At 39.9% G+C, this 10,927-nt stretch overlaps 1 protein-coding gene across 10 annotated transcripts in view; it reads left to right on the forward strand.

The window, feature by feature from the left end:
• Positions 1-10,927, forward strand: part of POLI (DNA polymerase iota) — a 44,224-nt gene that overhangs the window by 18,771 nt on the left and 14,526 nt on the right. For 6 of the 10 annotated variants that reach the window (XM_004020550.5, XM_027961056.2, XM_060405281.1 and 3 more), the window contains 2 exons: positions 2,097-2,302; positions 3,898-4,965. The exons of 1 other annotated variant lie outside the window; for it this stretch is intronic. In XM_004020550.5, the coding sequence (XP_004020599.3) occupies positions 2,097-2,302; positions 3,898-4,713 (1,022 nt within the window). In that variant the 3' untranslated portion in view covers positions 4,714-4,965. Of the gene's footprint in view, positions 1-2,096; positions 2,303-3,897; positions 4,966-10,927 lie in introns of those variants that run through there. 3 more of the 10 variants (XR_006057805.2, XM_060405282.1, XM_027961059.2) reach the window with 1 other exon arrangement.

The following is a 10,927-nucleotide window of genomic DNA, read 5'->3' on the forward strand; positions in this document are numbered from 1 at the left end:
CCAGGCATGGTCGTATCCTTGTTCTCCTTTATATGACGAGTCACTTACCTCTTTTTTAGCAGTTTGACTGTATGTGTGTTAGTCCCTCAGTCATGTCTGACTCTTTGTGACTCCATGGCCTGAGCCTGCCAAGTTTCTCTGTCCATGAAATTCTCCAGGCAAGAATACTGGAGTGGGTAGCCATTCACTTCTCCAGTGGTTTTTGTGTTTATCTTACTTGGAATTTATTGAGGTTCTTGATTCTGTAGACTAAATTTTTTAATGAAATTTGGGAAGTTTGGGGCTCCTATTTCTTCAAATATTCTTTCCTTTTTCTTTCTCTTCCTTCTGAGTCTCATTGCACATATGCTTGATGTTGTCCTATAGGTGTGTTAGCCACAGGAGACAGGGGTTCGATCCTTGGGTTGGGAAGATACCTGGAAGAGGGTGTGGAAACCCACTCTAGTATTCTTGCCTGGAAAATTCCATGGACAGAGGAGCCTGGTGGGCTATAGTCCATGGGGCTGTAAAGAGTGGGACAAGACTAAAGCGACTTAGTGTGCATGTAGGCACGCTGATAGTCCAGCAGTTAAGAATCCACCTGCCATTGCAGGGGACATGGGCTCGATCCCTAGTCTGAGAGGATCCCGCATGTCATGAGGCCACTAAGCCCGTGCGCTCCAACTCCTGTGTACCCTAGAGCTGGCGCTCTGTAACAAGAGAAGCCACAGCAATGAGAAGCCCAGACACCACCACTCGAGAGTAGGCCCTGCTTACCATAACTAGAGGAAGCCCAAGCGCAACATTGAAGACCCAGTGCACCTGAAAATTTGAAAATGAAATTTAAAAAAAAATCATGAGAAAAATAATAGCAACTTTGAAGTCTTTGCTAAATCATTCTTAAAGTCAGTTTCTATTGACTGGTCTCCCCCTAGTATGAATCACACTGCTGTTTCTTTGTATGTATTGTAATATTTTGTTGATGATTGGACATTTTAGATAATGTAAAACTCTCAATTTGGATTTTTTTCCCCTGTGGGCGTTTTTTTTCCTTTTCTTTGTTTGTAACTTGTCTGGACTTAAGCTGCATAATCTACCTCTCCTGTGATGTGTTGCCCTGATTTCTCTGCTTAGGTTCTTTTTGAAATTAAAAACATTTATTTTGGCTTCCTAGGAGGTTGCCCTGTTGTCTGCATAGTTTGGTAGTTAGACAATAATTGGTCAAAAGTTTGCTCCCATACCACAGGCTGGAATTGTGCAGGGCGGTGTGCTTGGGTTGGAGGGCACTTTTGAGACGTAGGCTCTTTTCAGGACTGCCTCGGCTTAGGTCTTCCGCTCCTCCCTCTTGCATCTCCCTGGTATGCTTGTCCATTCTAGGCAGACAAGCTCTAGTGGCGAGCTCTAGTGGCGAGCTTAGGCCTTCTCTGCTCTCAGTCAGCTGTGGTTCTCTCATTTCCAGATCTCCTGGTTGAATGTTATGTCTGGCCCACTGATCATTCACGCACCCCAACCACAGTTGCAGTCCCGGGCTCAAGAGCCACATGATCTCATTTGTTTCCTAGCAAGTTTGCTCATTTTTCTGGCATCATGGCCGGTTGTGGGCTCTTGCCCTCTTCCTCCAATCAGGTCAGTCGCTGCTGGCTTTGACAGCCAGCTTCATCCTGGTGAAACTGCTATCCCAACCGCCCTCTGTGAGTGGGGGATACAAACGACCCCACCCAAGAAGGCTGCTGTCCCCACTTTCTTACCTAAGTTCTGGCTGTTTTTCATAAGTCAGTGCTTCTCAATTTTGTCACCTTTGGTTCATTCCAGAATTTCAAAATGATTATTTTTGACCATTTTGTTCAGTTTTAATTTTATGTGGAGATTTTCCAACCTCCACATTCTCCCACAACTAAAAGTTCAACATTTCAAATCCTCATTTGGCAGTTCAACTCATTTGGCAGTTGGTGTTAATGTTGAGATGTCCCAGTTCAGTATATAATGTCATGGTGTCCCAATGATATCTACCTAGGATTTTAATTTCTTAATCTAGGCAATATAAATTAGATTAAGCTCTTAACATTAATTTATGACATAGTATGTTTAGATATTGTCTTCTTACACCTTTTATTTAGGAAATTATGATGTGATGGCCCCAATGGTTGATATCCTTATGAAACTTTTTCGAAATATGGTGAATGTGAAGATGCCATTTCATCTTACCCTATTAAGTGTGTGCTTCTGCAACCTTAAATCCCGAAATACTGCTAAGAAAGGGACTATTGATTATTATTTAACACCTTCATTATCAACAACTTCACACACTGGAAAGCGCAGTTTTGTAAGTACACTGTTATTGGATTTGTCTAGTTAAATTACAAATATAAATTTGTGTTTCACTGATATAATTCAGAGATTTTGGGGGGATGAGATTTGAATGAGTTACTTATATATATTAGTAGTATCTTTCATATTATGGTTAGTAGCCTTAAGTATATTGTGCTGTGGTCTAAAAATAAAACATAAGCATCACTGGATAAAAGAGAAAACCTTGATAGAGGTACTCTGTTTTGGAACTGTTAAAACATTTTTTAACAGTATATAGGAATATGATGGTGAGTGCATATGAAAATGTTTTCAAATAACTAGAAATCGAATCTTGTTGTCAGTTTATACATAAGCTACCAGCAGCTCCCCCACACCAATGTTTTTGTTCAAGTATTTAAATTTTCTTGGTTTTGAAATTATATTGAATTCTGGTAGCAATATTGATAGAGTATGAATGCTTACTTTATAATTATAGAAATTAAGAGTATGGTAATAGAGAGGCAGAGGTCAGTCTTTATTTCAAATGATAAAAGAAAATGCTATACAGATGGCCATTCTGTAAACTTTTGTTTACCAAATGTGGGATGATTTAAAAAATAATCTTTTACTAAATTATGCTTACCATTAACTCTTAATTTAAATGTTTTTGTTGTTTTCTTTATTTTTATTGTTAGTATAATTTTAGTAATATTTTTTTATTACATTTAAGCCTATAGTGAGAACAGAATAGTGTTATGGAAATACTGAATTAGTGCTCTCTTCAAAGTACTTTTTTTCAGTGACCCTTATTATTAACTGAAATTTTAAAAGATGTTTACTTTTTAAAATTAGTCTGTAGAATGAGGATTAAAGGCCTTTAACTCACAGTAGTGTTACAGGTGTAAACACAAGTGAAAGTACCTTGTTCGTGTCTGGCACACAATAGGTGCTCAGTCAATACGTTGGCACAAATCTCTTCTGCTTTTACTTTTTTGAAATTACTGTTGTGTTGATGTTTCTTGAATTATATTTGACTATCTATACACTTTTTATGGTGCTTAAAACTAGAGGGAAAATTATGCACATTAAGATGGAAGATGTTTTAAAATTTTTATTTCAGGTACATATAGAAGAATGTTACATTTTATAAATGATATCGGATTTTTACCGTAGACGTATTTTTTTTCTTTCTGTTAAATGTTACACTTCAAAGTAGAGAATTTTAGAAAACCAGTCCTTGATCCTATCTGTGCACATACGTGTTTTAGATTGAGTCATTGGTGAGTCATCATTTGCATAGGCCACCATTCTGTTATCCTCACAACTGGAAGTTTGAATACATGATTGTTAAGGTCCTCTCCGGGTCTCCAGATACATACCTATCTTCTGGCTCAGTGCTGTCTAGGAAGGAAGCCCTATTCCTGGAACAGTGAGCAAAGGTCCACAGAGCAGTGTGACTAATTGTGGTGGATTAATCATTTCTAGCTGTTTGGAACTGGCCGGAAGGACTGAAGTTATGGAGCAGGATAGAAGCATATTGGTTCCATAATAGCTACACTTAGACTTCAGCAGCATGAATATTTAAAAGATATCAGACACCTAAATTACTCTGTTATCCTTACATTCTAGAAAATGAAAGACTGTCATATGGAGGATTTTTCTAAAGACAAGCAAACAAATCGGGATTTTCTATCAACTGGAAGGATTGAAAGTACAAGAACTGGGGAGTCTCCACCAGATCCCACAAATTCTTCTAAAGAAAAAGACAGTAATGAATTTCCCCTCTCCTTACTTCCTGAGGATATTGACCAAGAAGTCTTTAAGCAGCTTCCTGTAGATATTCAAGAAGAAATCCTTTCTGGAAAATCTCGAGAAAAAGTTCAAGGAAAAGGAAGTTTGAGTTGTCCATTACATGCTTCTAGAGGAGTATTGTCTTTCTTTTCTATGAAACAAAAACAGGATAGTTCCTTAAATCCTAAAGATCATGTACCCAGTAGCAAACAGGTCTCCTCTGTATCTCCCTGTGAACCAGGAACATCAGGCGGTAGCAGTTCCTCATATGTGTCTAGCCAAAAAGATTATTCACATTATTTAGACAGTAGCTTAAAAGATGAACGAATGAGTCAAGGACCTAAAGAATCTCAAGGATTCCACTTTTCAAATACAAACCCTGCTGTATCTGTTTTCCATTCATTTCCAAATTTGCAGAGTGAGCAACTTTTCTCCAAAAACCGCATGACAGACAGCCATAAGCAACCAGTGGCCACAGTCTCTCGTCATGAAGGACTTAAGGAAAATAGAGAGCAAGAGTCTCCCGATGAGAAAATTACTTTTCCTTCTGACATTGATCCTGAAGTTTTCTATGAACTGCCTGAAGAGGTACAGAAAGAACTGTTGGCTGATTGGAAGAGAACGGGATCAGATTTCCACGCTGTACATAAATGAGCGTGCTCCAAAAAAGGGAAAGACCATTTTTCTCAGATTAACAGTTTATTAAGCTCTTCTAAATTAAACACTAATACTTTCAATAATGTAGAAACGTAATGTGAAATGTTCCGGATAAAGCAAACATAGTTATGGGAAGAAATTCTGGCACAAAGCATAAAAATATAACAGAAATAATGTAAAATATTACCTTCCTCTCATTCCTAACGTGTTTTATATTGCTTTTCAATAAAAAGAATATCATGATCAGCATTAGTATATTTTCCATACATCATGGAATCATTGGGAGGAAGATATATATGACTATGTATAAAAAATAGAGTAGCCAAATCATTGCTATACTAGAGCAAAGAACAGGGCTTTTTCCTATGAAGTACAGAGTTGCTCAAGAAATTCGCCTTGTTAGGAAATAGCCATAAAAAAATTCTATTGCCAGCTAAGCTGCTAAAAATGCATAGGTCTTGGTACTATGTACCATTTGATAAGTTGATTTTTTAAAAAATACCAAAGCAGTGTATATTCAATTAATGCTCCTTAGTATACCTAGACCCTACCACAATTCCTGGCACACAGAGGGTGCTCAGTAAATACTGAATGGATGAGCTGTGTGGCACAGGCCCCATGCGGAATTGGGTGGTGGAATAAGATATGTTGTAAAGAACTAGAAGGAACTGTCCATACAAGTTGATTAAGGGAAGGATGACACCAGAAATTCAAAGTGATCTGTCTTTAGGATTGTCAGATAATAGAAGTCCACTTCCTCTGGCCCGTCTGTAAGGTTTAAAAAAAGCAAGGGATTGGATGTGTTTGAATCTTCTCTACAATTTTGTAGATGAAGATTTAGAGATGAGATTAAGGCTATCATACCCCAACAGATACACACAGTGACTACATTGATGGTATCTGCTGTTCCCCATTGTTGTCCCTTTTTGCCTTCCAGATTAAAAATTGGATATAAGATTGTGGACATTTTATAATTTGCAAGGCATAGAGGATGTTTCTAGAAGACTCCAAAGTATGGCTCAGCACTGGTCTGGAGCAGCTCTGTGATTATGTAGGTTAACATCATATCAGTGTTAATCCACTGATTGAGATTTATTATGAGCATTTATTATCACATTTAGATTTATTATGAGCATCTGAGTATTATTCACTTTCAAATATAGGTAAGCATTCTTTCTAGATGTCACCAAGTTCCATTAGTCAAAGTATGCATTTGTAATTATTGCAAAGTAAAATGTTACACTAATCAATAATTATGAAAGCTATATACTGGAGACAACAATTTTCAGTTATTGAGTAGGAAAAGGTATTGACAGTTAATATGAATGTTGAGGTGGTGCAAATACTCGATAGCTTTATGGTAAACATTCTTTCTGCGTCAACAAAAAAATGTGTGGTTATTTGTTTTGTGGCATTATTTTGTTAATAGGTTAACTACTACAAAATTCAAGAAGTGGGGAGTTGTCACCAACCAACAAATGCCTGAAAATGTGCTTTTGGCTTCAGTAGGGAGTTGAGAAAACTGTTAGCTGAGGCTGGAAGAATGATGAGGAAGTTGCTTTATTAAAAAGCTTTTACGAAACGTTTGATAAAACAGCTGTGTATGGTATCTTGGAAAACAAAGCATACCTAATGAAAGGTCATGTATGGGTGTGAGAGTTGGACTGTGAGGAAGGCTGAGCGCCGAAGAATTGATGCTTTTGAACTGTGGTGTTGGAGAAGACTCCTGAGAGTCCCTTGGACTGCAAGGAGATCCAACCAGTCCATTCTGAAGGAGATGAGCCCTGGGATTTCTTTGGAAGGAATGATGCTAAAGCTGAAACTCCAGTACTTTGGCCACCTCATGCAAAGAGTTGACTCATTGGAGAAGACTCTGATGCTGGGAGGGATTGGGGGCAGGAGGAGAAGGGGACGACAGAGGATGAGATGGCTGGATGGCATCACAGACTCAATGGATGTGAGTTTGAGTGAACTCCAGGAGTTGGTGATGGACAGGGAGGCCTGGCGTGCTGCGATTCATGGGGTCGCAAAGAGTTGAACACTGAGTGACTGAACTGAACTGAATGAAAGGTCGTCTCCAGGCAAAATGTCTAAAGCGCCACCTGGTGGCTTTCAGCTCTATGGGTTAAAGTACTACATGCAAGAAGAGTGGAGCTTTAGAGAGGAGAGACGGGTAGGTTGCAAGCAGAAATTAAAGGAAACACAGAGAACCAGAACTACTAAAGTGGAAAACTTGCCATCTTACTCTCCAGCCACCCGGGTTAACAAGGGGGCAAAGTGAGCTGTGAGCATATGTCAAACATCGAGATTAGCAGTCTCACTTCCGCACCTCTTGCATTCATGCTCCTTTACCACGTGACTTAACAGTTTCCCTAAAAAGGCAGGTTTTATTTCCTTGCTTATAGATTATGAGTTTAGCCAAGTGACATGGTTTGCCACTGGGATGTTAGGCTTGAAAAAGCACGTGAGGTTTTTTCCACTTCCTTCCTTGCTCCTTTGCCTTCATTGTGAGAACAGCTCCATCTCCACTGGAGGATGGAGACTCAGGAAGCAGAGTGATGTCACTCCAGTTGTTCCAGCCCAGGCCATCCTTTTTCAGATGACCCACAGCCAGTGCCAGACTTGGGATAAATAAAGTTAATTGTATGCCTCTGAGGCTTTGTGATTATCTGTTATACATCATTATTGTAGCAATTGATATAATTTACAGTAATGTACAGAAGTCACCTTAATTTATGAAAAAGATAAAGTATGTGAAGAAAGCATTAGTGAAAAAAAGTGGCAGTGGAAAACATTTTATTCAGTTAAATCCTAAAACAACCTTCAAGTGGAGGACAAAGTTGAAAGCAACTTACTAAAACAATTATTATAGATTGCTATTTTTAAAAAAGGATTTTTTATATTTGTCAAAGACCCTAAATCAAAGTTCATTCTGAAGAAACCCATATAACTGAAAAAACTCCCAGAATTTATGTACAAAGAAGTTCAGTCGCTCAGTTGTGTCTGACTCTTTGTGACCCCATGAATTGCAGCATGCCAGTCCTCCCTGTCCATGACCAACTCCCGGAGTTCACTCAAACTCATGTCCATTGAGTTGGTGATGCCATCCAGCCATCTCATCCTCGGTCGTCCCCTTCTCCTCCTGACCCCAATCCCTCCCAGCATCAGGGTCTTTTCCAATGAGTCAACTCTTTGCATGAGGTGGCCAAAGTACTGGAGTTTCAGCTTTAGCATCATTCCTTCCAAAGAAATCCCAGAGTTGATCTCCTTCAGAATGGACTGGTTGGATCAAGAGTCTTCTCCAACACCACAGTTCAAAAGCATCAATTCTTTGGCGCTCAGCTTTCTTCACAGTCCAACTCTCACATCCATACGTGACCAGTGGAAAAACCATAGCCTTGACTAGACGGACCTTTGTTGGTAAAGTAATATCTCTGCTTTTTAATATGCTATCTAGGTTGGTCATAACTTTCCTTCCAAGGAGTTCAGTTCAGTTCAGTCGCTCAGTCGTGTCTGACTCTTTGCGACCTCATGTATCGCAGCACGCCAGGCCTCCCTGTCCATCACCATCTCCTGGAGTTCACTCAAACTCATGTCCATTGAGTCTGTGATGCCATCCAGCCATCTCATCCTCTGTCGTCCCCTTCTCCTCCTGCCCCCAATCCCTCCCAGCATCAGAGTCTTTTCCAATGAGTCAACTCTTCGCATGAGGTGGCCAAAGTACTGGAGTTTCAGCTTTAGCATCAGTCCTTCCAAAGAAATCCCAGGGCTCATCTCCTTCAGAGTGGACTGGTTGGATCTCCTTGCAGTCCAAGGGACTCTCAGGAGTCTTCTCCAACACACAGTTCGAAAGCATCAATTCTTCGGCGCTCAGCCTTCTTCACAGTCCAACTCTCACATCCATACATGACCACAGGAAAAACCATAGCCTTGACTAGATGGACCTTAGTCGGCAAAGTAACATCTCTGCTTTTGAAGATACTATCTAGGTTGGTCATAACTTTTCTTCCAAGGAGTAAGCGTCTTTTAATTTCATGGCTGCAGTCACCATCTACAGTGATTTTGGAGCCCCCAAAAATAAAGTCTGACACTGTTTCCACTGTTTCCCCATCTATTTCCCATGAAGTGATGGGACCAGATGCCATGATCTTTGTTTTCTGAATGTTGAGCTTTAAGCCAACTTTTTCACTCTCCTCTTTTACTTTCATCAAGAGGCTTTTCAGCTCCTCTTCACTTTCTGCCATAAGGGTGGTGTCATCTGCATATCTGAGGTGATTGATGTTTCTCCCAGCAATCTTGATTCCAGCTTGAGTTTCTTCCAGTCCAGCGTTTCTCATGATGTACTCTGCATAGAAGTTAAATAAGCAGGGTGACAATATACAGACTTGACGTACTCCTTTTCCTATTTGGAACCAGTCTGTTGTTCCATGCCCAGTTCTAACTGTTGCTTCCTGACCTGCATACAGATTTCTCAAGAGGCAGGTCAGGTGGTCTGTATTCCCATCTCTTTCAGAATTTTCCACAATTTATTGTGATCCACCCCGTCAAAGGCTTTGGCATAGTCACTTTCTTCAAGAGGCTTTTTAGTTCCTCTTTACTTTCTGCCATAAGGGTGGTGTCATCTGCCTATCTGAGGTTATTGATATTTCTCCTGGGAATTTTGATTCCAGCTTGTGCTTCTTCCAGCCCAGCGTTTCTCATGATGTACTCTGCATAGAAGTTAAATAAGCAGGGTGACAATATGCAGCCTTGACGTATCATATGTGCCACTTGAACCTGTGTGGTGAAGGTGTACAATATAGTGTCTTCAGGTATCTTGTAGAAGCTGACAAAACTGAGAAATTATTTTTTCCTGCACCCTGTCAAACTTTAAAATGTGGACTTCAGAAAAATTTAAGCAAAATTATAATATCTTTTGATAAAACTTCAAATTTATCGTTCTATCCCAGTTCATCCTACGATGGTGGTAATAGGAGAGACCTTGATTTGGACAGATTCTGATTTTAATACTCATCTATTTGATCAAAATGTATATTTAATTCAATGTACTTATATTTTTATAGAATTTAAAATTATAAATTTATTCTGTTCAGTATCTCAAGATGTGAAAGACATCTAGGGTGAAACTCATTTTTGTTGGTAGTGGATGCAGTTTTATATTTCACAGAGTCTTGGGGTACTTTTTCTGGCTTGTGAGATTAACTGCATACACTGGTATTGTTTGCTTTCTGATGTTGCAGAGAGCTCACGTTAGTGAAATGTCAGCTCTGCTGTATTGTTTTTGCTTTCATTATTTGCATTTTCAGTCCTTAGTTGCTTTATAGAAATCTTTTAAAGTCATTTCTCCATTTTCCAGGGATTTTTTTCCTTCATTAAAACTATCAATTTAAACACACCCATAGAAAACCCAATTTTCAAAATATACTGAAAGCCAACAGTCACTTTCAGAACTTCCACATTGTGGAACTTGTTCTTGCTCCTCAGAATGACATGTATGATGTATGTGCCTCAGGACTCTTTCATAAAGGGCCAGGTGTGACACTGGAGTCAAAGTACACAGTATATATTAGTAATTAGTGATTTCCTTTTTTGAAAAAAGAATATAAATAGAAGCTGCACTATTTTATTTTTGCACTCCAGTGGAACCCCACCCCCACCCCTCTTGCTTTTTCTACCACAGGTGCTGGAATACCTTTAAATAGCAAGCATGTGTTCCACGTGTTCCACTCTTGGCTAATAAGATGTGAGCATCTTTGACTAAATGAGGGGGTTTCTAAAAAAGCTACCATAACAGGGTGAAATCAAGTAAAATGTCTTAGCTTTTACCCTTCTTTGTCCTGCTTGTAACACTGGGGCAGAAAGGAGCTGCAGGCAAAGCAGAATTGATGTAGAGAGCCTCCCCGGTCTCAAGTATCACTAGTTTTGTGCTGTGCATTCCCAGACTTCTTGTCTGAGAGCTGACTGGTGAGCAGCCCTTCCTTGAACTAGCTGGTAATTCATGGTGCTGCCAGGTGGGGCTGAAAGCTCATTTTGCCACTGGCTGTCACTGCCACCACCCCGGCCGGGATACGAAGGCTCCGAACCTGCCTCTGCCGGTGAAGGTGGACAGGGAGCTCCTGCTCAACCTTGCAGATGCCAGGAGGCGGGGCGGCTGTGGTTTTTAGGTTGCTGTTTGGCTACAGTTCTGTGGACCAGCCTTCTGTGTGTGGAC

Source organism: Ovis aries, chromosome 23, assembly GCF_016772045.2.
Source record: "Ovis aries strain OAR_USU_Benz2616 breed Rambouillet chromosome 23, ARS-UI_Ramb_v3.0, whole genome shotgun sequence".
In the NCBI taxonomy this organism is placed as follows: domain Eukaryota; kingdom Metazoa; phylum Chordata; class Mammalia; order Artiodactyla; family Bovidae; genus Ovis; species Ovis aries.